Source organism: Jatropha curcas, chromosome 9, assembly GCF_041381405.1.
Source record: "Jatropha curcas cultivar XTBG-Jc1 chromosome 9, XTBG_Jcur_1.0, whole genome shotgun sequence".
In the NCBI taxonomy this organism is placed as follows: Eukaryota; Viridiplantae; Streptophyta; class Magnoliopsida; order Malpighiales; family Euphorbiaceae; genus Jatropha; species Jatropha curcas.
Window position 1 is genome coordinate 26,485,726 of NC_143159.1, and position 26,237 is coordinate 26,511,962.

The following is a 26,237-nucleotide window of genomic DNA, read 5'->3' on the forward strand; positions in this document are numbered from 1 at the left end:
ATTAATATCTTCAATGAATTAAGAGTAAAAAAAGATAAAATAATTTTTATTGATTAAATTTTTAATATGTCGTATTTTGTCAAATTATATAAACAAATGATAAATTAATAGGAATCTAGCAATAATATTTTGTAAAACATAGATTGTTGAACCGTTCAAAAAAAATTTAATTTTTCTTGGTTTAATTTAATTTATAAATAATCACTTCATTATCACAATATTAATAAGGGATTGGGTAGGTAAAACACCACCATCCCAAGCAGCCCCGTTGGGGCCCACCCACAACAGGGGCGGCCTCCTCTTTTTCATTTTCAATACCAGAATTTTGACAAACAAAATAAAAACATCAAGTAGACGTAATCAAATAATATAATTTTTCTTAATAATATTCGTAATCATGCTACCGTAAAAAGGCTTATCTCAAATCCCATTCTCATCGCCACCGTCGGAAAAATGTGCCCTTTGAGGGTCATTCTGATATTTCTTTCCGCCACTCTCGCCGGATTTTTCGTTGTTCGAAATCTCAAATCCCGACCTCTCACCGACGACGGCGGCGGCGATAATTCTCAATCCTCCTCCTCCTCCTCCTCCGGTTCTTCCATTAACAATGCTTCATTGAACTCCAAGGTCTCTTGCTTCTCTAGGGTTTCGCATTTTGATCTGGTCTTCTATATCTTGCGTTGAAGTCTTACTACTATGCAATTTTTCTAATGTGCAGGTTCGATCGGCTATAGAATCTGGATTTTGGACCTTTGTAGACATGGCGAGTGGACGATATCTGTGGAAGCATTTGGTCCCATCGTCGTCTTCTCCTTCTTCTCATAAGGTTAAGCGTTCCAGTTGATGGTTTTATAATGTTTTCTGGTTTGCTTCTGCCCCAATTGATGGCAGTAACCAGGCTGAAACTTTTATGATTTGCAGTTACGATTTGTAATATTGTAATTGAATTCAAATGATTCCCACTTGTTGTTGTTGTTGTTGTTGTTGTTGTTGTTGTTGTTCTTGGTTATGGTGATAGGATGGTGGAGTTTGTAATTAACATTTTATTGAAAAAGAACCTCAATTTGCTTGAAAAAAGTTAGCTTCTTCCACTTAATCTATTACTTAGAATTACCTTATGGTTTAGCTAATGATGACAACTATAATTTAAGTGAAAGCTAGAGAATGTACTTAATCTGTTTCTGAAAGTTATGACCAACCAAACAAAAAATAGATGTTGGATTTGAAAGGTGTATAACGAGTATTGGCTTGGGTTAGATGATGAAGTTCCATTGTTAATGCCTTCATTAGACAGCTACTACATATTCTAAACATTTTTCAGGTTAGATTTTTTAATGTATTTGATGTGTCATTTGCTAGTTAATTCTATATGCTACTTTACTTTTTCCAAGTTATATGCAGGATTTATGCGATGCTAATCCAAATTGATAATGTAGATATAGCATTGGTTTCAGATGAATCATTTCAAGTGGTGATGTAGTAGCTTCTGTCTGTGCTTGTACATACACCTGAACTGTGTAGCACTTTTATAACTAAACAATTTTTGTTGTTTTAGGGGACACAAAAGGTAATGAAGTATGCTAATCGGTATTTTTCTCTTTGTAATTTCCACTTCTTCACACTGAGGTTACCCATTTCCTCCCTTTACTTGGATCAAAAGGTGATGTTTCATCACAATGCCAAATGAAATCTGCAGAAGTGATTGTATACTGATTATACACTCAAGGAACCAGGCTTATGCCTCAGTAGCTCATGCCTCTGCCTTTTTCTTGCTTCTTCTTCATCTTGATATTTTGATTCCTAGTATGTTAGCGCCTAGGGGATGAGGATCTATGATTTCAACTCTAGACTATCGGTACCATCAACAAACCAACATCATTTCCCTTTTATGGTTTTCAATGGTAGGAGATTATAATACATCTGGATCATTACAAGTTACAAATTATTCAACATATCTAGATAGCAGCTGTAGTACCTTGTTGTGTTGAATATAATTGGGGGTTGCCTATTGATGAACATATCATTATTGTTTGTTAAGTGGCATTCTTTAGTCTCCACTTTGAAGTCGACATGGTGTACATACAGGATAGATGGTAGTGTTGAGTCATTTTTCATCCAATATATCAATTTCATCAAAACTAGTTGCTATTATTGGTAAGAAAAACTTGTTTAAATGAGTGTGTAGGAGTCAAATACATTTGCTAGAAACTTTGTTAAAGCAAAAAAGCTTTCTATTTGTTGTGTTCTATAGATTAAGAAAACTAGTGCTATGTTAAGTTATATCGATAATAGGATGTAATATGAATTTAATCGAATGAAATTTTAGTTCATTGTCTCTATTAAATTTTAGACGAGTTATTGTATTCGTGCTCCTATGATCTGCTTTCCACGGTGGTGGTGATGATTTTCTGTTGCATGAGAAATAAGGTAACGTTTCCCATTACTTGTTATCCAATTGGTATTGATATTCTTGAGATAGCCACAAGTTCCTTTGTCTACATTTACCTTAGGAAGAGAATGACCATTTTCTATTTTCTCTTCATAGTTAACCATCGCCAATTCAATAACGACTTACAATTGCCATCAAATAAGTTTCTCAAAATTTTTTTCTGGTTTATATTTATTTTTTGCTTTCGTTGATTGTTGCATAATTTGATTAGAATGAATATTGGAAAAAGATGATTTATAATAGCTAATTTCAACTAGTTTGAGATAAAAACTTAATTATCAGCTAAGCACTGAGCATGAAACTATAACCACTTTGTTCCTTTTTTTTTTTTTTTTTTTTCTCTTTGTTATAAATGTATTCAGAGTATAGTATTTATTTATAAAAAAACAAATATGAATATTTTCATTTATACTAAATATGAAAAAATGGAATCCAAATCACAAAATTTGATAAAATTAATTTATAAAAAACAAGGGTTTAAAAATCTGTTCATCCATGGAATACACAAAATCATCATTGCTTAATTTGAAATAATTTTTTACTCTATTAATATTTTTTTTCAATATTTAATTTGCAATTTAATTCATAAATTTAATTTTTTTTAATTCATTAAAGGTATGATAGATTAAAATAACACTTCAGGCTATATAATAATGGTAGCCCTCCTTTGGCTCGAGACTTTTCACTCCTGCGTCTAGATAAGAAAATCAACCATACCATCATCACCCGATTGGTATAAATTTAATTATTTAGTATGTCAAAAGATTGATCAAAATATTTATAGAATTTAGTATTTGATTGAAAAAAAAGCATTTTAAACAAAGGAAAAAAAAAAAAAAGCTAGAAATTATTGATCAAAATAATTTAAAAAAAATTTCAAAAGTAGATTCCAATAAAAGCCACAATGCAACGGTCGAATTACATTCCACTCCATTCCTGTGCCCAGACGCAGAGAGATAGTGTGTGTGTGTGTGTTTGTCATAGTCATACCCAAGACAATGAGGAAGAGAACGACAAAGCAAAGACCGAAAAAGCCCGAAACGATGTGGCAAAGGACGGCAAAGCGAAGACCGGAAAAGCTCAATCCCCCTCGAGAAGAAGAGGGAGATGGAAATGAACAAGAAGACAAGAGCAAAGAAGGAAAAGGGTTTTACGCTTGCTATCTCTTGACTTCTCTTTGCCCTCGCTTCAAAGGCCACACCTATATCGGGTTCGTTCTATGTTCTTCTTAATTTTAAATCTGTTCCTTTTTTTTTCTTTGCTTGTAATTTTTTTTAAATCTTGTTCTTAATTTCTAGCTGATCAATTTCTCAAAATTCCCTATCTTGAGGATATAAGAAAAAATCCCCAATTGCGCAGGTCTCATTTTTTAAGAGTTTGATTTGTAACAACTGTTTTTTTTTTTTTTCTTTTTTATGCTCTGTTTCTTAATATTTTCACTTTTGATCTTTACCCATGGCAGCTAACGTCTTCGATTATATTAACTTCATAGATTTATGCCTTTTCTGGTTTTGTGGGTTGGATTTTTCAGATTTACAGTGAATCCACGGCGCCGAATCAGGCAACACAACGGTGAAATCACAAGTGGAGCTTTTAGAACCAAGAAAAGGCGGCCATGGGAAATGGTCTTCTGCATTTATGGTTTTCCAACTAATGTATCTGCTCTTCAGGTCATTTTTCTTCTACTTTTAATAATTTATTCACTTTTGCTATAAGATTAAACTGTAATAATCTGAATCTTGGCAGTTAATATACTTATATTATCACTGAAATTAATATTCTTTTTCCAGTATGCAATCTTTATTGATAGTTTAGAATCTTAAGTCAGTGGCTGAAAGCAGATTAAGACCATTGGGTTATTTGCTTGCTGCTGTGTTATATATTTGCTGAATTCTCAAGATTCCATGTCATTTCTTGTGTTCTCTGAGCTTTTTCTATTGTTCATCATCTTTTTTTATCATTTTAGTCAGCACTACCTGATCAGAGGCTCTTATTCTATGGAGTAGAATAGCTTTTCTTTAGGCCGAGTGACAGACAATGGCCAGCCAAGAAAGTCTTTAGAGTGACATGCAAAAATGTAGTTCAAGAACTTAGTTCCTTTCTTGAAGTAAATTATATACTTGTGCTATGCAGAAACCGTGATCAAGATTCTTTCATTTTGATTTTAGAAACTATTAAATAAGAAATTATTTTACTTGCTTGGTATAAATGAATCCAAAGTATAGAAAATGTGGTTATTTCGAAGTGTCTAAAAATTGAATTCATGGATTGAAATGGATATTTTGATTTATACCAAACATGAAAACAGAAAATTCCAAATGAATTCAAAAAATTTTGCGGAAGTCATTTATACCAAATAAGACCTTCGTTAGGCATCTTTTAAAAAGTTGTTCCCTACTTAATTCTAATTTCTTGGGGTAGGTTTAATGCTGTTTAGAGTTCCAGTATTTTCATTAAATAGGTAAATATCATGTGTCCTTGTGTTAACATATAAAATTAGTGATCTGAAAATGCAGTTTGAATGGGCATGGCAACATCCAACAGAATCAGTGGCAGTGAGGCAAGCAGCAGCAACTTTTAAATCATTCTCCGGAGTAGCTAATAAGATTAAACTTGCGTACACAATGCTTAACCTTCCAGCTTGGCAGGGGTATGACTTCTTCTCCATGGAAGTAAATATGTGCTGTCTTGTTTCCGTGATGTTCCTATTTACCAAATATTGATTTTTTTCTTTAAAACATATCCAGCTTGAATATCACTGTCAATTATTTCTCAACAAAATACTCAAGCCATTCTGCTTCTAGCCCAAGCTTGCTGGAACACATGAGGATCCGTGTTTGCCCCATTGATGAACTTCCCTGCTATACTGAAACAAATGAGAGTTTGTTTGAAGGTGAAGATGCTGAAGATAGATTTGATGACACAGAAGAATATGAGAATACTACCAATATAAGTGAAACCTTGAACATGAACGTCATGGATCTTCAAGCTTACTCAACAGAGGAGTTCCCATGCTATAATAGAGATGAAGAGACTTCATTTGAAGGTGAAGGCAGCAAAGTTAGCAAAGAGAATGAAAAAGACAGCTCAACAAAATATGCAAACCATTCTGCTTCTAGTCCAAGCTTTCGAGAACAGGTGAAGATCCGTGTTTGCCCCATTAATGAACTTCCCTGCTATACTGAAACAAACGAGAGTTTGTTTGAAGGGGAAGATGCTGTAAAAAGATTTGATGACAAAGAAGAATATGAGAATACTACCAATAGAAGTGAAACCATGAACATGAATGTGATAGATCTTCAAGCTTACTCCGCAAATGACTTCCCGTACTATAATCGAGTGGAGGAGATTCTGTTTGAAGGAGAAGGAAGCAAAGTTCGCAAAGAGGATGAAGAAGACTGCGATAGTGGTAACACTAGTAGGACAGCAAAAGAAACACATGCAGATACAATTATTCAAATTTCTTCAAATAATGCAACTTCTCATGAAGAAACCAGACAGTTTGAAGAATATAGTAATATGCAGCAAAGTTTGAGGAGTATTTCTTCATTCTTTCTTCCTACCCTGGAAGAAGATCATATGCAGCCATCTGTTTCTATCAATTCAGTAGTGGGAACAGCACTTACTGGATTTTCCATGGAAGAGATGTTGGTGAACAACACTGTTCCTGAATTGGATTGGCTGAATGGGAAAGAATATACAGGTAAATCTGATAAAGATCTGCAACCAATACACAGTTATACTGTTCCGGATGAAATCGAGGTTATAGATTTGTTGTCCCCATCTCCAGAATGCAGAATCAGGGCAAGCAGAAAGAAAAGAAGAGTTTCTATTGTTTGTCCTGAGATCATTGACTTGACATAATTAACAGTCTGTCTTTGTTTATCCAATTACTGAGCATTGGACAGGATAAACGAGTAACAAATGAGATCATTTACTCAATGCAATCTCCTTAGTTCGTCCAATTATTGAGTGTTGTATATGTAGGAAACTGATAATGGGAATAATAGAAATGAAGTATTTAAATTTGTTCAATTTGCATTTTTGTTTGTTTGATTTCAACATTTGATTTCAACTTTACTCAGATTCCTAATAGAAAAAAAGAAAAGAAAAGAAAAGAGATCCAAATAAAGATGGAATTTTTGTAATTTGTGTAGATTCTATGCATACTTATGCAACTAGAGAAAGAGTAGTGGAAGAAGTGGAAATACTGAAAAATATCAACCTTGGACCACAATATAACAACAAATAATTACAAGTCTATATTTGAAATTATTGTCTTCAATTATTATTTGTAAGTTACTAGACAAGGAATTTATGCCATGAATTTTCATTTAGCCATACAAAAAAATTGTTCATGAGAAAAAAAATTAAAGACTCTTAATAAAAAGAAATAAAAATTTAGAGGCTCAAATAAATAGAACGTATTATTTTTGAGACTGCAAAATGAGATTTTTTTTTTCCAAAATATTATTGGCCACAAATTATGGTAGGCAAATCCCATCCAATCACATGATTAGTGCATTGCCACATCTTAATCAAGTATCACTCTCTTGCTCCAAAAGATAAACTTCTTTACACAGCCTGGTAGGTAAGAGCCATGTGAATCCCATTGATACATAGGATTTTGAACCAGACATCCAAAGAATATCCTAAACCAAAAAACCAAATTCACTGGACAAATAACTAACAAGAACAAGTGTCATGTTTAGACAAAAAAAGATGAATTTCTTTATCTGAAATAATTTACATCTGGACAAGAGAGCTTCACATTTTAGCACGTCATTGTTATGCTAGAAGCTTACCAAGATTGTCCCTGAAACACAAAACTAGTATAAGACAATTGTAGTGTCAGTTTCTTGACAACAACAGCTTGCCCTACATTAGATTTTTCTCAAATTGACAACTTTGAGTACACATTTCTTGAAGTTGTGATTTTTCTAAAATATAAAAGGTTCTTTTGAACCAAAAAATGGATTACAAATACTTAACTTGCTAAATCTCTGAAGCAAATCAATTCAGCTTAGCAAAAGAACCAAGGTAGAAAATTTTGAACACGAGGACAATACATACAGCAGTAACAAATATCTGGGAAATAATCTCCGGAAAAATCAAATAACAGGGTTTCTTTTTTTTAACTTTTCAAAGCATACAAAAGAGAAACTGAAAGACAATGGACATAACACATGGAAGAAGTAATTAGGAAAAAGAATCAAATTAAAAGTTCCAGAAACCAAAGATAACAGCTTTTTTACAGTAAGTTTGTGGTCACATGTAAAAAGTGAGCAAATTCATCGAGGTGGGATCTGACAATCACAAAGATGATTGCTAGAATTTGAAAAAAAAAAAAAAAAAAAAAAAGGCAGTTCCTGAAATTGCACACACAAACATATGACATCGCGAAAAAATTGGCATCGTGAGAACATTTTAAGCATAACTGTCAGCTGCTAACGTATTATGGTTATTGCTGCAGCTGCTGCTGGTGTATTTCTTGTTCTTGTCCCTGGTGCTGATGCTGTTGTTCACCTTGCCAAATCCAAACAATATCATCAAGGGCAGGCTTTATATCCTCTTTCAATATCTTATGATATTCCAATGTATCACCACCAGATTGCTTCACCTCCACCAAATGAAAATTTGGAGTGACTTCAAAGATCTCTGCATCAATGGACAAAGGCCCCTTTCTACCTTCTTTTAGTCCTACCATTTTCAACAAACCTGCATCCTTCTTTGTGATCTTCAGGCTTAAATGCTTTGCAACATCTTCCAGTTTAGAGATGATGACAGAGGCAGGTTGAACAGAAGTAAATCTTGCCTCTTTTAGTCTAGATTTTTCCTCGAATAATCCAGAAAGATCAAATCCAGCAGAAAGAGAAATGATATCAAAAGCATTTAAGATAGGTGGTTTGACCGATTCCTCCTGCTTTGCCTCAGAAGAAACATTGCTAGTCCGGGAAGGACCAGAACCACTCCTCTCCAAATGATTTACATCCCTGCTTTCTGCTTCTGTTTTCTTCTGTTTAGAGTTCAATCCTTTTTTAAACCAAGCACTTTCCTTTATCTTAGCCATGGAAATCCTACTATCAGGGTTTGGATCCAGCATCTTAAACAGCAGTCTGCGAGCTTCTGGTGGAAACCAATTAGGGCATTTGAACTCAGCTTTGCCAATCTTCCTGTACATCTCCATCAAGTTAGAATCATGAAATGGAAGATAACCTGCCAAAAGCACATATAAAACCACCCCACAAGACCATATATCAGCTTTCTCTCCATCATAACCTTTTCTGCCAATCACTTCAGGAGCAACATATGCAGGTGTACCACAAGTTGTATGGAGCAACCCGTCTTGATGTTTGGATTCAGCAAGAGCACTCAATCCAAAATCAGTAACCTTTAGATTTTCATACTCATCCAACAATAGGTTTTCTGGTTTTATATCCCGATGATAAACACCCCTGCTGTGGCAGAAATCCACTGCATTGATCAACTGTTGAAAATACTTGCGTGCGGCATCCTCCTTTAATTTTCCTTTAGCAACCTTGCTAAAGAGTTCTCCACCTTTGCAATATTCCATTGCAAAGAAAATCTTAGTTTTGGTGGCCAGGACCTCATAAAGCTGCACAATATTAGGATGTCTAACAATTCTCATCACAGATATTTCTCTCTTGATCTGATCAACAAGCCCTACCTTCAAAACCTTCTCTTTGTCAATCACCTTAATGGCCACACTTTGGTTCGTTCTGATACTCCTTGCATGATAAACCTTTGCAAACGTGCCTTGGCCAAGCAATCTCCCTACCTCATATTTTTGTGTCAAGACACTCGGTTTATGTTCCATACCAAGCCAGAAATGCTAATTAACTAATATCTACCACACTCTCCCACCAAATACACTATATGTAACTTAAAAAGCAAATGAGCTACACACAACAGAAAGTAGCTCAGCCGTCTTCACATAAATCATGCATTAGCACAACAGGAAATTCATAATAAGTTGTAGGCTCATAGTGTTTTTCTGCAGAAAATTTGAATGATAAAGTAGAATTTATAAATCCAGTTTCATCAAGAACAACGAGATGCAGGTGTAACAAAGCTACAAACGGATGGGCTATAGAGACAGACTTCTGAACATCCACGCACATCATGCAGCATTCCCTTGGTTCCTTCTTTCAAAGTAGAACTCAGGATTCCTGGAAGAGAAGAGCAGACAGATATACCTTAAGGACCTCCACCAGAATACTCGTAATTAAATATTTGCAACTGGGTTTCCTGGTTAGTAAATGGAAGAAGAAACAAAGGGAAGCGAATAAATTAAATTGACTAGGAATTTATATTTCTTATTATTTTTTATTAACAATTTTTTCTACCCCTTCAGATAAAACCCACCACTGCTTGGATCAAGCATACCCCTTCAAATCACAAAAAAAAAAAAAAAAAAAAAAAAAAGACACCCTCCCGTAGCTAAGAACTAAAATACAGAGAAAGAAAAAAAATCCCTGTATTTGGAACTGTGATGCTAAGAACTTATCGTCATGATTTGATTTGAAGTCTAAAAAGATCTTAACTTTGAGGTATTTCAATTAACTTTTTCAGAAATTCATTAAGTATTCATGTATCTGGCATATCAAAATTAAAAGGCCAAGAGACAAATCCTATTGAAAAGCGAAAATTGAAGATTTTGCATACGAAATCATGAAAGAAGATGAAAACTAGAAAGACCCAACACAAATTGTAATCCCAATTAACCAAAAAGTAAAAGAATAACTAGCCTCGATTCAGCTTATATTTCTTTACCAAAAAAAAAAAAATCAAACTTTAAGAAAGATTATTACCTTCTGTTGATCCAAGTTCGGTTCTGTATATACCCAAGAATCCAAGATAGAGGTTACAAAATGAAGAAGACGAGAAGCCACACCACAGCTGAGAATTATTTTTGGATTTTTGTTTGTTAAAAGAAACGGGAATGGAAAGGGAAGTTTCTTTATGAATGGCTATTTTAATACTATTATTAAGGTTGTGTAATACCTTAATAACCTTAATATTCGAATATTATTTATTTTTTTTAAATTTTAGGTACAACAAAATGTCACCGCGTGGCAAACACTTTCATGTGGAAAAGCTCATTGTAAGAATCATGCGCTCTGATTTTCTTTCCGCCAGATGGCTGTATATGTGCATTACGCTTGCCATAGTAAGTTACCTACATTTTATTCTTTATTAAAAAAATAGATTTTGAGCCAATAATTTTAAGAATATTAATTATTTTGTAAAGAATTTTTTTAGAATGTAAGATAATCGTATTTTTTTTTATTTTATCAAATAAAAAAATAGCAAAGCACAGTATAGAAATAAATGCATATATAATTTGACAATAAATCCAGATTCAAATCTTTTTTTCAATTTTATTACATAATTATATATGTCCATAAATAAATTATTGATTTCTTGCACATTTCAGTAGTCCTGAATTTAATAATCACAAACAATAAAAATATATTAATTTTGAATTTTCAAAAAAAATAAAGATATATTAATTGGAAAAATAAATTGCTATCATAAAATAATTTATAAGAATGAAATATGACTAGTCACTTTATTACAAAATAATATCATGTTTTGTATTAAATATATATGAGGAGTAAATTGTGAATCAAACCCATAGTAGAAGAAATTTGAGTTGCTTGGAAAAGCTCACACATTTTTCTTCAAAATGGAGTCAAATTGACTCAATTTAAAAATTCAAGTGTGGAATTGAAAAAACAATATGTATTTGGAACCCAATTGGAGTTTTTAAAAATCATGGGGGCTATATTCAAAAAAGAAAATCATAGGGGCTAAATTGGCGTTTACTTAAAGATTGTGACTTCTTGCTGAAGAGTTAGGTAATGTATTGGAGCGAGTATGACAGTCAGTCCATATAATATTTTAATAAAATAATTTTAAAAAATAAATTGTTTAATATATGTACTTTTATAAATCGAAATGTTTTAAAAGTCAAAATAAATGTTGAGAGTGTCACGAGATTAAATTAAGAAAATTCAGGAGTGAATTTATGTATTCAGCTCAATATTGATAACCCTAATTCTATTGTATGCATAAGTAATGATGTCCATATAAAAATGGTAGAATACATAAATTAAAGTGTACGATAGGACATCCGCAAAATTTAAAGCGGGACCAATAGAATTATTTTATCTTCTGCGTGTTGATGAATTATATAGGTGGGCAACAATGAGATTACCAAAACAAAGCATGCTTAAATTTGATAATGACAATTTGCTCTTTAAATTGCTTGGAAAAAATAAATTATTTTTAAATAATATTTAAATTTAATTGGTTAATTTTAATTTTTTTATTTAAATCTAAATAAACTATTGGCTAAAAAATAATAAAGAAAATATTTATTTTGATTGAATATATTACTTCCTCTTTTAGCAAAAATTTTGTTATAAAAAATAACTATAAATTAAAATAATTTTAATTTTTTTATATTTATATGATGGAGAACGTTGATGTAGGCAAAAATATCCCTACCAAAATTTATGAATTGAAACAAAAATATCTTTAATAAAATATTTTATACATATATATATATATGTAGTTATATTAACATTAGCATAAAGGTTTGGATAAATGGAAAAAAAATTATATTAAATTTTGAAAAACATAAACAACATAATAATTTAAATGATGGATATTTATATTATACATATTATAAATCTTACTAACCATAATATGAAACTAAATTATGTTTCATCAATATTAAATTAAATATATATCATCAATCATAATTTGGATGTCTCATCCAATCTCACTTAAGAATTAAAATTCCACCATGAAAATTTTTTTTTCTTATCATACTGCTATATATATATTTAATTTCGCTGGAAAAAAAAAATTAGGATTAGAATTCTATTTTGAAAGTTTTATCTTATCTATAACTATATACACAGTTTCTATGGAGAAAAAAATACCGGAAAGTTTATTTATTTTATTAAATAAATTTTATTTTCTTTGGTTACTAAGATTTTGTTTGAATTTTGGTATAAACAATTTTTTGTTCGCTATAAATGACACGTTGAAGACTTTTTGCCGTAGTGTTTTTATAATTAATTTTTTATTTTGCTATTTAAATGATAATTTTTAATATTTAATATTTTAATCAAACCATAGACAATAAATTTTGAAAAACATTCTTAAAAATAAGTTATTGTTTGAAAATAACCAGAGCCTTAAATTTATTAAGGCTTTGTACCTTAAGGAGAAAGAGTGTCACAATTAGATAAATATACATAACATACTGCTTATGGTAAATTTGTGAAAAATAAATTTATCCAGCTGATTCATTCATTTAAAATTGTCAAGTATTTGTTGATTTTTCCATATTTGATTGCAACGTTTATGTTATTTTTATAAAAACTTTAATACTCTTCGATTAATAAGTTAATTTTCTATATTTGATTGTGATGTTTATCTATTATTTATGTAAAAAAAAAAAATTTAGTGTTCTTTAATAAGGTTACAAATTAAAAGGTCTTCGGTTTCAAATTAAAACCGAACCGATTAAAACAGATATCAAACCAATCAAACCCAATTGACACGAATTTACAACTAGTTGATAATAAATCTTGGAATATTTTAAATTTTATTAAGATTAATTATGTAGGTTAATGTATAATAAATCTATTTTTCAGTTGTTGTTTCGAAGGCTAATTTTTCAGTTTCTATAGTTTTTTACTATCTTCATCTTGGCCCACTTGTAAGTCTCATATCACTTTGGGCTTCATGACTTCTTCATCAAGTTGAGCCCTTTAGAATATAACAACTTTCAATTTTTTTTTTCCCTATTTTAACCTCTCAAGAAAGAAATTCAAATCTAAATTTATTATTAATTTATATATTTGCCGCTAAATTATGTTTTACATGGATAACGATTTTCAAATTTTAAGTCTAATTAGCAATTCGATTTTCATGTTGGTGAAATTTTTAACTAATGCTTTATTCATAAAATCATCTTATATTATTATTTATTTCATACTGTTTAACAAAAAAACTAATTTTAAATTAATTTATACTCCGAAACCATCAATTTAATTTATACTAACTCTGTTTCATAATACTTGACATTTAAAATTTCAAGTCTCTTAAAAATATTATTAAATTTGTCTAAGTTATAATAAATTATTGAGTAAATTGACTATATTATACTTAATTTAATGCTCCCATATCTAAACACCAAATAATTATTGGCCATATACAAGAGTAAATATAAAAAAGAAAATATATTACTCCTTGAAAGTACAAATGTGACAAGCATCGTGGAAAAGAGTAGTACTAATTAATTAATAAACTATATGAAGACTTTTTTTTTTTTAACAAAGGGATCAAAATTAATTTTATATATGTATGGAATAAAAGTTAATTTGACCCTTGAACTAGTTGAACAGAATAAAAAATATCAGATTTGATCTTTTAAGCTAATTTAACTCTTGAATTTATATAAAATGATTAAAAAGATTCCAACCACAGTTTTAATAAATATATATATAATAAATTTTAATAAATAAATTCAGCTGTTAAATTGACTTAAAAAGTGAAATCGAACATTTTATATAAATTCAAGAATTAAATTAATTTAAAAAGTTAAATTTAATTTTTTTTGATTCTGCTAAACGAGCTGATAACTGATTGGTCGTTATTATATATATATGTGGTCGGCTGAGACATGTGGTGGAGGAACTGTTAAATACATGTGGAAGTGTAACCCTAAGATCTGCCAGTTTTTTCTCCATCTTGACCTTGGAAATGGTGCATAATTCCCGTGTTTCATCAAGTCAACACTTCAACATAATGGAAATTTTTTTTTTTTTTTAAATTATGGATGCATAATGAACTTGGAACAATATTAAATTTAAAATGAAATTTTTTTTAATAAATTTAAATTTTGACACTTACTTTTAACTGACATCATTTTCCGACTTTTTAAATTGTTAAAATTATTTTTAACAATTGAGTTAAACTATTAATAAATTGTATGTCAAATATTATGGAACAGAAAAAATATAAATATTTAATTCTATTCCTCTTAATTTTTAAAATAAATTTCACCCATATTAATTAAAAAGTAGTCTAATGCAAAAACTCACCCCGTATTTCACGTAAAAAAATTTTATGGCACCATAAATTTTTTATTTTCAATCTATTAAACATTTTAACTTATAAAATATACATGTTAAGTACTTCCAACTTGTAAATCGAATACTTGAATTTGTAAATTACATCGATTAAACAGTTGAAAAATATGAAAATTATTATTTTAAAAGTTATACTAACCACACGTCAAATGAATATTTGACAGATATATTTACTAGTATAGAGATGAATACAGTATTACCAAAATTCGTAACTTCACGAGCATAAAGATTCTTCGCAAAGTTTAGAATGTCACAATTTTTTTTCCTATAATATAAGAGTGAATTTATATATTTCACCGTTAAAAAAAAAAAAAAAAAAGCAAAGGGATGGAAAATTTTCATCATCATCTTCTTTTGGCTCAACATATCCCTCATTCATAATTCATTACTTTGCTTTTTATCACTAGTATCTTCACATGTTTATAATTAAGTACCAAAATAATAGAATTAGATCATGATTTAATTTCTCATTAATTAATTATTGTTGTAAGACTATAATAGCCTCAGTAATCAAACTCAAACAAACAATCACAGCCTCTCTTTTTTTATTAACATTGTCTTAAGTGTTGACATCATAATTAGTATTCGTTAGGAGTTAGGAATTTAATAATTAACTAACACGATTTCAACATCAAAGATGTAATTAATGTTTCACATCTTCACGAATATTAAAAATTAATTTCAATTCTAAAAACACTAATTATAATCTATTGCAGACTAACATTGCATTTGATAAATAAAATATATAAATAAATAAATACAACATGAAATTTATTTGCCTTTCTCTTTTCCCAATGGCAAATGGCAAGTTTGACTCAATAACTTGTTGCTATTCAATTTGCAATATGCAAATAAATTTTCAATAGTGTTTCACCAACGACACATTTAAATTAATGTAATTTAACAAATTAATAATATACAATCTAACGATAGATTCAGATTTAATTTTCCTCTCCTAATACTTTAAAAAAAAGTACTACTTCCGTTCCATAATACTTATCACATTTGAAAAAATAGTTTATTCCAAAATAATTGTCACATTTTGTAGTTTCAAAGAGTAATAAATTTTTTTTATATATATTTGCCCTTTATATAGGACCAATAATTATTACTTCAATTTAATGGTTTTCTTAGAGAATTAGTATTAAATTAAGGATTATATAGTAAATTTATTCAATAATTTATTGTAACTTAGATAAATTTGATGGTTTTCTTAAGAAATGTGAAATTTCAAATGTGACAACTATTATGGAACAGAGGTAGTACAAACCATCATTATCTTATGAAATAAGGAAATTATCTCTTTGTATTTATCATTTCGACCTAAGAAAAACCATTAGATCTAATATAAATCAATTATTACATATAGTAAAATAGGTAATTGTTTTAGTTGGTCTTCTTACTGGTACGAGGAGCGAAAGATTTTGAGTTCTATTCTCTTAACCACAAAAGCTTTTACTAATTTGGTGAGTTAAGAGGAGAACTATCCTTCTCGTATAGTCATTGTATTATTTCAGTTTATTGGACTTCACAACCAATGAAAAAATAAAGAGGTAGTTGATCTAAATTGAATTCTAAACAGGTTATTTTGTTGATTTGCCATTTAAATTGTCAAAGAAGAAAAATGCACAGACTGCACAAAAAAGGTAAAGAGTGACAAACAACACTACCAATAATTACTTACAGAGCAGTTTCTAGAGTATTGCATTAGGTCCATGTATTACTTTAGCTAGTTATTGCTCATTTAAGTGTATCCTTTTATTGGCTGAAAGGGGTAATGAGAAGAGAAGAAATTTCAATTCAAATAAAATCACTTTTTCTTTTTGAGTGACATTACTGTTTAAATATGAATAGAATCAAACAACAAAACATTTTGAATCAAAGCTGAATGGACAGGACCCAATTCAGATAACCGGACAAAAAAATAACTACTTGAGCAAGCAAATGAGCATACTGATTTACTGAATTCTTAGCAAAAAATTAAAAATGACAGAATTGAACTCCACCACTAGAATTTGATATTCAGAAACTAAAAGACCAAAATAAGAAATTTGAAATTTGAAACTACCATTTATAATAATTAAGGTTTTCCTTAAATAATTGAAAAGAATCATAATTTGGCATTGGCAGAACAAATTATGCAAGCAATAACTTAGAAAGAATAAGATCAACAGTGAGTGATTTTTAAAATAACAGGAATTACTTAATTATTAAAGAAAGTTAGGACTTAATGTTGTGATCTAAAAACAAACTAATATGACATTAATGGAATTTTCAAATTATTGAGATCATCATAATGTAATTGGCCCCATTTATGGTTGAAAAGGCCAGCTATATATATCAAGAACCAAAAGTTGACTTATTTATATGTATACTAAAACTTGAAGTCTTATATTTTTTACTTGAATATATAGGAAAGGAAATGAAAGGAAACCCTCCATACCCAATGACTAACCCTTGCTTAGCTTAAGCTCCACTCATCTACTTGTATTCTAATATGTCATGTCCTCAAAAACACTTAGAATAAAAATGCTTACAAATACCTCCTCATCAAACCTTCCTCCAAAACCCCTGAAAATAAAGATTGCAGAAGATGAAGATAAATGCCTAACAAGCCAAGCTTCAATGGAAGAATATTACCATGGAAAACCATCTGTTGGAATTCCTTTCATTTGGGAATCTCAACCAGGCACTCCTAAAATCAAGATAAGAGAAAACCCTATTCCTCCTTTAACTCCCCCACCTTCTTATTTCTACAGCTCCACACAGAAAACTTCAATTAAAAAGAATTACTCTAAACCTAATCTTTTTAACAATCTATTCCCTAAGCGTTCTTCTATAAGAAAAATAAGCCTTCCTATTTCACCTCGTCCTTCTTCATCATCGTCGTCGTCGTCTTCTTCTAGGTCGTCGTTTTCATCACATTCTTCGCCGTCGTCTTCAAGAACAGTACTGGTTTCAAGATCAAGAAAATCTTTTGATTCAAAAACTATGATGTATGAAGGAGAGCAAGAATGCGATTCGCCGAATTCTACTTTATGCTTTGGGATTGGTCGTGGAATGAATGTTAGGTCTCAAGGTTGTTATGCATCGATGATTAAGGTATTGCTTAATTAAGATTAAAGTGTTAATTAAGTTTAATGTGTTAATTAAATGTAATGGGGGTGGTTTTTCATTTCTTGTGATCATATATAAATACATGTTGAATGTAAGAGGGAGAGGAAGAAGAAGATGATATTAATTACCAAGTAACTCTTGAATGATCATGGTTGAATGAAACTTTATTATTCTTTTTCTTTCGCTTTCTTTTGCTAATTAATGATATTATTCTTTTGCCTCATGTTTAAAAAGATTTACTACTTATTTCCCTAACAAAAAAAAAAAACGGTTTACTACATAACAAAAAGGATTTATTACTTAATTGTGGGTTAATTTCATTTGGTTTAAACAAAATGAAAATTCTATATTTTGCTACTAGAAAAAGTACAATAATTTTTTTTTTTTTTTTTTTTTTTTTTTTTTACTTTAAGTATTGGTTTAATGGTTTTTATATTGTGATTGCATAGCCAGCTATAAATATTTCGTGTTAGGTTTCACTTTTTACTTTTAAAAGAAAATTAAAAAAAAAAAAAAATCAAAATATAGTCCACATTTTTTAAGTTGGGAATTCCAAAGTACTTTTAAGTGCATATATAGAGTTTTTTTTTTTTTTTTTTTTCTTGGGAGAGGTAATTAAGTGCAACGCATTAATATAATCCCTTAATTAGATGCATTAATTAAGGTTTAGTTTATCTTTATAATTATAAATCTCACTATAAAAACGACTGTAGCTAGGTCTTATGGCTTGCCTATATAATTAATAATTTTCGCACACTAAGACATACCCTAATTATAAATGCATATACAATCTGACAATAGATGCAGGTTCAAGTCCCCTCCTTTAATACTAAAAAAAAAAAAAAAATTTCCTTTCACTCTATATTATATTAGTTATTAAATGTATGGCGATGCATCTTGAAATCTATGAAAATTTCTAAATTAAATTTTGGGCATGGTCAAATAGATCTTAGATAAAAAAATTATACTAGTACAGTATTTAATATTGATACGTCACTCCTTTGCCTTTTGGGCATGTGAAACTAAATAAACAAAAAGGCAAGTCTCTACTTGCATTGATGACATTAATTCTATATTTCTAATAAATATTATAAGTAACAAACTAGAAAAGAATAAACAATTTATGCTCCGGTTGATTACGATAAAATAACTTACTGTAAAATCACTTGTTGAACTTGAAAAATATTTTTTAAATGACTTATTTTATGTTGTTTGGTTGTAATATTAAAAGTTAGTTAAAAATATTAAAGTGTTTATCTTTCGTAAAACCATAACAAGTATTAATAATAATAGAAATATTATAATTTAAAAATTTTATTGTTAAATATGAAAAGAATGAAATATATATATATAAATTATGAAAGTCGTCAGTGGCTGGCGGTGGCTGGTAGTGGTGGTCGATGGTAAATGGCGACTAATGGTAAATGATGACTGATGGCAACGACTATGATGATTAATAAATTAAAAAATATGGATTTATAAGATTTGTCAATATCCGAAAAATATTTTACTCTTTCAAAAATGAAAAGTTTTTCTTAAAAAATAACTTAATTTTCTTTTGATCAGAAAAATATTTTCCATTGACTTATTTTACTGAACGTCCCAAGCAACAAAAAATTATAAAAAATATTTTTCTGCAAGTTATTCTATGGAAACAAACAGAACCTTAGCATTTAAAAAATAAAAAAAAAAACCAACGATGACACGATGTAGGTGGTTATCCATACACTAATTTAATTTACTAAAAATATTTAGTAAAACGAGAATATATATATATTTTTCACTAGAAAACCAAAAGAGACAACGTAGTAATAAATTGTCGCCTTTTTTTTTTCTTAAAAATGAAATTAATTATTAATTTAATGCGGATTATATATACGTTGTGTGTGGAAAATACTTATTTGAAATAGTATATGATCTAACAAAATTAACTCTAAAATTTATCTCACCTATCTTTTTTTTTTATTATCTTGAATTGAAGAATCAAAACCCTAATAAATTCTAATACTTGTTACTGTAAAGAAATCGAATCAAAATCCTCTATAACGAGTGAAAACAGAATTTTCCTTATTTAGGAGAGAAAGGAAATTGTTTGCTTTTCTTTGTGTTTTTCTATGAATGACAGAAAATTTTTCTGCTGTGTTTGAATATAAGAGTTCTTATACACCAAAAACGAATTTAATTGATAAGTGAATATAGCATATAATAATAAATTGAGATTTGAATTCCATTTTTTTAAATAATAATATTATAGAATTCTTGAGGAATGCAGGTTGCACGTCCAGGTTTTTTTTTTTTTTTTTTTTTTTTTTTTTTTTTTTTTTTGGGAAATTAACGAAGGACGACGGATCCTGAGTTTTGAAGTTGGGTAAATTTGGGCTTCTTGCATATTAACCTTTTGCGGGCTTTAGTTTGTCATTTTGGACTTCATTTTCTTAAATATATGTTAATAATAACCAAATGTAAGTCTGTGAATAATATATAACAATTATTTAGTATAATGGTAAAAAGATAAGCTGTAATATATAACAGTAATTATAAGAAAATAAATTATTTTATATTTTAAGATAATAACATATAAGAGAAAAAAAAAAGAAAATTAAACTAATATTAATAAGTAAAAATTATTTTATTTTGAAATGAGAAAGGAATATAAAAGAAAGAAATTTTGATAATAACATAAGTAACATAAATAAGTAATTTAATAAGCTACATGTAGAGAAAAATAATTTCAGTTTTCTTTTATATCCACAAAAATAAGTAACATACAACAATTTTTTCCGAAAAAAATTGTAGTTCCTTCTTATTTTTTTTTAAATTTAGTTTCAAAAAATGTCGGTATTCAAAGAACAGCCTAGGCCTAATTTTTTATGTTCATTATTCATGAGTTTTTTCAATTCAATGAACTCTCCCTCCCGTTTAAAGTCATGCTTTGACAAAAATTAATCATTGGAAGAATTTATTTCAAATATCAACTCTTTACTCTCTAGGGTTTTTTTTCTCTATTAATTTTATTTTTCTTTTGTATCAAAAAAAAAAAAGTAACATAAACTTTTTCTAAAAAAAAATTTAGTTCCTTCTTATTTTTTCAGATAATCCATTAATAAAAAAAAGACAAAAAAATAAATTTAAAAAAACACTTATTTTTCCTGGTAGTTAAAAAAGCCTTAGTTAATGAGCTTGGTGTATAGAGTAATCTCATTTACTAGAAGTTAGGTTGCATGAACTCGGGACACGAGATACAAAAATTTACGTGATACGATAATTTTTAAAAAAGTAGGATATTCACACGCTTAGTAGACAGTATAGTAAATAAGTATAATATTTCAAATAGATAAACAATCATTTATAATAAATCATAAACAAGAAATAAAAAAAAACACTTGATTTCTTATTTCAATATAATTAGTTAAATTCTCAAAATTATTATTTGATGTAGGTTATAGGGATGTCAAAATAGGTTAGGGTTGAGATTAAACGGGTTCATGTTATAAATGTATCACTCATTTATGACACAAATATAAACTTATCGTGTCGCGGATTGGCATGCGAGTTAGACGAGTGACTCGTTTATCTAAGAGTAAAGAGGTAATTTTAGTATTAGGTATAAATAATTCAACTAAAAGCTATTTAAATTTCATTGTTGTATTACTTTTTCATTTTACTTATAAATTTTGAAGAATTTATGCATTTTATTTATGAAAATTTATTTTTAAATATGATTGAAGTTAAATAAATTAAAACTTAAAAATATTATAAACAGGATGAGTGGGTCGTATGCAGATCAATATAATTCACTTAATTTGTTTATGATATTAAGCGGGTTACACAGATTGTATATGGCTCAACACGAACCACTTAACATATTTATGATATTAAGCATATTAAACGTGTTGTATTCGTGTCACCTGTCTAATTTTCATGTCACGTTCATATTGATAAATTTAACATAATTATTAAATTGCTCGTGTTCGTGTTGACCCTAAGTGTGTCCTGTATTAGGCTAATTTGTTTGAACTTGACACACCAACCCATTTTGATACTCCTAGATTATATTATGTATAATAGTTATTATTGTATATTTTGGTAAAAAGTTTCGCAGAATACTTAAGAAGACACATCTTAATATTATAATTTTTTTAACATATCTTAATGAGATATAATATTTTATAATACATTTCACGATCATTTTATTATATAATTTTATTATTTTCAAATGATATTATAAAATATTATTTCATCATTTAATATTGTTCCAGTGCGTCATAACACTAGTTCGTTTAAGCAGAAAGAAATAGGAAATAATTTCTAGTGGAGATGACTAACTTTAATGCTTTAAAATTAAGAGTCCCCGGTTTCAATCTCTCTTTCAATATTTAATTTGTAATTTCTGCCTTCACCCCATATGGATGAAGTTGTCCTTAATGAGTTTTGACGTATTTAAATTGAAATTCTTGATTTAAAAAGAAATGAAATTCTTTCAAAATTGGTGGCCAATAGCCACGGTAGAAAAATAAAAAACAAATATTGATGGTAAAATTAAGTTTGTAATGCCCCTATATTTTAATTAATTTTTTCACTTAATGATTTTAGTTAACATATTTAATTATTTAAATTGAAACTAATTAGTTCATTTATTTTATATCCATTAAACAAATATAGCGTGGTAATTTTGTTTTTGACATTTAGTGTTTTAAATTATTAGATTAAAAATATGATAATTTTTTCATTCAAATGTGAATATTTTTTACTATTCATTCGAAAAAGAAAAAGAAATAAAATGAAGGCAACATTTTTAAAAATCTCTATTTTGACAGTTTTGATTTATAGATAAGCCAATAAAATGGGTCTGAGATAAATTTTTTCTACCAAGTTTTGTACATGCATGTACTCAATGTTATTATTATAGATTAATTATTTTTCAAGTATCGAGAATTTTTAGATGTAAAATGAATAAATAAATAGCAATAAAAAATTCCATCTTAATGAATCCCAAAAATTGAGTTCATGTGGGTTGCTTTCAAAGTCACACGTGAGCAAGCTACCATTGTCAAAGCTTGCTTTTCTTTTCCAAATAACCTAACCCTCCTCTAATATTATAATCACCAAATGATTAAAATAAAAATTTGCATTAATTCTCACTTCAATTGAATTAAATCTTCTCCCTTTTGTTTTCTTCTTACTCTTTTTGTTTTATCTTTAATTTTAAATATCATTGACTTACTTTTCTCTCTTATTACCTTGCCTTTTAAGCACCTACATTTTCCATTCTCATTCTTCTCTTTCTTCCCCATTCTTCTCTCTCTTTGATCTAGACAACCAACTAGCATGCTTGAATGTCCAGAGACAGGTAAAAACTTTTACCCACCAAATCACTGGAAAAGATCTCTCTTCCTCTCTAAAAGAAAAACCCATGACCCTAGCTTTAGATTTTCTTGATTTTCTTGATCTCTTTCATTCTTCTTTCTTGTTATTAAAACTCTGGTTTTTTTGCAGGGAAAGATTTGAAGAAATAGCGAAGAAGATAAAGAGAGAGAGAGAGAAAACTGATGCCTACTATGAAATGGGAAGGAGACATATATTAACTCCTCCTGGATTAATTTTAAATACGATTACACCTTGTGCTGCTTGTAAGCTTCTGAGAAGAAGATGTGCTGAAGAATGTCCATTCTCTCCATATTTCTCTCCGCATGAACCTCAAAAATTTGCTGCCGTTCACAAAGTCTTTGGTGCAAGCAATGTCTCCAAGATGTTAATGGTATATTTATACATATCCCTTTTACTAATCTTTCTTTTGTTTTTTTCTCTAATATATAATTTATTTCTTCAATTTTTGCTGTATATATATATATTGAATATCAAAAATTTTTAAAGGGATCATAGTTTCTGATTTTAAACTTCTGAATTAGAATATTGTATTAAAATGAATACATTAAGGTCAGCCATATATTTGTTGGATAATTTTGAAATAGAATTAAGTTAACGAGATTTAAATACAATAAAAACAAAAAATTTAGAAATTTGTATGCAAAAGTAAAATTTAATAATTAATTTATTGGATTATTGATGCAAATTACTCGATTATTGTCAATAGAAAATAAATATTCGATCGGCTAGTCTATTCTTTCGGATTATCTTGGTTTATAATATATATATTTTTTAATTTTAAATTTTGTAATCTTTTTAAGATTTCATGATATGCACGTTAGAAATATTTGAAGATTTGAAGATTTGACATATTTATTGTGAGGCAGTGACCATAATTATTAATTTAGTTCCCTAAAGTCTATGGATTAGAGTTTAATATATATATATATTTTGGCCTTTTGTGGGTTATATAAATGTAGGAGGTGCCTGAGAGCCAGAGAGCAGACACGGCAAATAGTCTAGTTTATGAAGCAAATTTGAGGCTAAGAGATCCTGTTTATGGCTGTATGGGTGCAATTTCAGCTTTACATCAACAAATTCAATCTTTACAGATAGAACTTAATTCACTAAGAGCTGAGATTATCAAATACAAATATAGACAGGCCACTAATAGTAATAATACCATTACTTCTACTAATGATTCTGTTTTAGCTTCTGAGACTTTGTCATCTATTGTTGCACCGCCATCACAACCGCCGCCGCCGCTCCCGCTGATGCCTCCACCGCCTTCTGTTGTTGTTTCTTCACCATCTTCATCATCTATTTCATCCTTATACACACCACCAACTAGCTCATCAACGGGATACAGCTCCAATATTTCTAGTGTTAATGTTCCATATTTTGATTAGTTTAATAAATCATTTCTATGTTTTGCATTGATTTGGTAATAATTTACTAATATTGTTTACTAGAGCAGTGGATTTATAATTTATTTTGTTTTTTCTTTCCCTTTTGATAAATAATATAGAAAATAAAATAGGAAATAAATACGCTGTTTTAATGATTTGAAATTAATTAATTTTCTACCTAATTTCTAAATAAAGGTGGAGTAGGTTTAATTAGAACATTATAGTTAGTAAATTATGTTGAATAATTTACTGAAAAGACTGCAGTCTCAAATATTAATGCATGTAGCCATAAATGTATAGACTTTTGAGGGTATATATTGCTAGAAGACTGTCACACAATTTTTCGTATTTTGGCTGCATTTTGTTTTGGAGAATTTTTTTTTTTTTTTTTTTTTTTTTTTTTGCAAAAACTTTTAATCTGTTCATTTTTGGATATTTCAAGTGGTCAGAAAAATTAAATTAATGAGCAATATTTTTTCTTAATCAAAAAGAACATTAAGTCGTTTTCAATAAAATTAGAAACAGAGACTTTACAAATTTAAATATTTTTACAGTCTTTATTTCTAAAAAATATATATTTTTACAGTCTTTAACATTATTTATCTAATTTTCAATGTAATAATCAAAAACAAGTTTTTAGAAAATATTAATTTTTTAAATATTATTCAAAATAAATTATTTTATATGAAAGAACAAAAGTACAAAAACACAGTTCACTGATTGCTATGGTAACAAGAGAGAAGTTGCCAATCGATAGCTAGATTGAACTTTTTATTATTTTTTTTTTCTTTCATTATCTTTGTTGATCTTTCAATATTTATTTCTTTTTCAAAATATTGTTTAAAGGTGGGAATGAATATCATGTGGGTCATGTCTATAATGACCCTAATATGTGTTTAGACATAGATTTATCAGGAATAATTGAGTATTTGAAATAAGAATTTTGTTGATTTTTTAACTTAATTATAATTTCAAATGCTCAATTATTTTTACTCCTTGTTTGGAATAAATGAAGTCCACAAAATTTTATGAAATTCACCAATAAATTTAAAAATTTTGTGTTTGGTACAAAACAATTAAAAAATTAAATTAAATTGTATGAATTCAATTATATAGATTTAAATAAAATTAAACAAAATTAAAAAAAAAAGTTTCCTAATGAGTTTCAGAAACTTAAATAATGAAAGTTTTATGACAATACTATCTAGATAAATAATAAATTATGCTTTATTATTAGTATCTAGATAATAATAAATTGTACAGGATAAATCTCATTCTAATGGTCAAAGGAAATATTTTTCTAATTACACCTGAAATTGACATTTGTGAAATAATTAGGATTATACGTTTAATATTTGGTTCAATTTTACATAATCTTTTGCTCATAAAAATATTAAGTTATTTAATTTTTTTATTTTATTAACAAAAATTACTTGCATGTTATTTAATATATAATATTTTGTTGCTTCGGTTCATGACAAACAATATGATAATTTTATTAATTAGATTAAGAGTGAAATTAATAATTTACTCATTTTAAACATGAAAAAACTTACATACGTCTAAGCACTGGTGGAATAGCTTATTGTGGAGGGTGCAAAACGTGGCAGGGGCATTGGTGAGTCCAAAAGGCATAAGAAAATCAAAACGCCAAATGATTATATTATCCCATGATCAAACTTTTTTTTTTTTATACGTGAG

The 26,237-nt window shown here is 28.7% G+C and overlaps 5 protein-coding genes across 5 annotated transcripts; 4 read left to right on the forward strand and 1 right to left on the reverse strand.

Moving 5' to 3' along the window:
• The first annotated feature begins 321 nt into the window (after positions 1-321).
• On the forward strand, positions 322-982 carry LOC105639013 (Methyltransferase-related protein). Its single transcript, XM_012222953.4, has 2 exons — positions 322-627; positions 719-982. Exons 1-2 carry the CDS (start codon positions 454-456, stop codon positions 842-844), a joined length of 300 nt encoding a protein of 99 aa, XP_012078343.1. The 5' UTR covers positions 322-453; the 3' UTR covers positions 845-982.
• Positions 983-3,365: 2,383 nt separating this feature from the next.
• Positions 3,366-6,484, forward strand: LOC105640648 (Excinuclease ABC, C subunit, N-terminal). The gene is made up of 4 exons (XM_020681811.2): positions 3,366-3,659; positions 3,981-4,119; positions 4,966-5,099; positions 5,197-6,484. Exons 1-4 carry the CDS (start codon positions 3,448-3,450, stop codon positions 6,311-6,313), a joined length of 1,602 nt encoding a protein of 533 aa, XP_020537470.1. The 5' UTR covers positions 3,366-3,447; the 3' UTR covers positions 6,314-6,484.
• A 1,164-nt stretch (positions 6,485-7,648) lies between these two features.
• LOC105639024 (SOS3-interacting protein 1) lies at positions 7,649-10,457 on the reverse strand. Its single transcript, XM_012222970.4, is given in 3 exon segments — positions 7,649-7,937; positions 7,940-9,718; positions 10,282-10,457. Coding segments are annotated over 2 exon segments (1,389 nt in total). The 5' UTR covers positions 9,288-9,718; positions 10,282-10,457; the 3' UTR covers positions 7,649-7,896.
• A 6,611-nt stretch (positions 10,458-17,068) lies between these two features.
• LOC105639047 (uncharacterized) lies at positions 17,069-17,939 on the forward strand. The gene has a single exon (XM_012222985.3). It carries the CDS (start codon positions 17,146-17,148, stop codon positions 17,758-17,760), a length of 615 nt encoding a protein of 204 aa, XP_012078375.2. The 5' UTR covers positions 17,069-17,145; the 3' UTR covers positions 17,761-17,939.
• Positions 17,940-22,980: 5,041 nt separating this feature from the next.
• LBD13 (LOB domain-containing protein 13) lies at positions 22,981-24,615 on the forward strand. Its single transcript, XM_012222978.4, has 3 exons — positions 22,981-23,110; positions 23,257-23,518; positions 24,108-24,615. The coding sequence occupies exons 1-3, from the start codon at positions 23,097-23,099 to the stop codon at positions 24,534-24,536; spliced, it is 705 nt and encodes a 234-aa protein (XP_012078368.1). The 5' UTR covers positions 22,981-23,096; the 3' UTR covers positions 24,537-24,615.
• The last annotated feature ends 1,622 nt before the right edge of the window (positions 24,616-26,237 follow it).

Coding starts and splice junctions, on each gene's coding strand:
- LBD13 (XM_012222978.4), top strand. Junction 23,519..24,107: donor ATGTCTCCAAGATGTTAATG/GTATATTTATAC, acceptor ATATAAATGTAG/GAGGTGCCTGAGAGCCAGAG.
- LOC105639047 (XM_012222985.3), top strand. CDS start 17,146: ATGTCCTCAAAAACACTTAGAATAAAAATGCTTACAAATACCTCCTCA.
- LOC105639013 (XM_012222953.4), top strand. CDS start 454: ATGTGCCCTTTGAGGGTCATTCTGATATTTCTTTCCGCCACTCTCGCC. Junction 628..718: donor ATGCTTCATTGAACTCCAAG/GTCTCTTGCTTC, acceptor TCTAATGTGCAG/GTTCGATCGGCTATAGAATC.
- LOC105640648 (XM_020681811.2), top strand. CDS start 3,448: ATGAGGAAGAGAACGACAAAGCAAAGACCGAAAAAGCCCGAAACGATG. Junction 4,120..4,965: donor CTAATGTATCTGCTCTTCAG/GTCATTTTTCTT, acceptor CTGAAAATGCAG/TTTGAATGGGCATGGCAACA. Junction 5,100..5,196: donor AACCTTCCAGCTTGGCAGGG/GTATGACTTCTT, acceptor AAACATATCCAG/CTTGAATATCACTGTCAATT.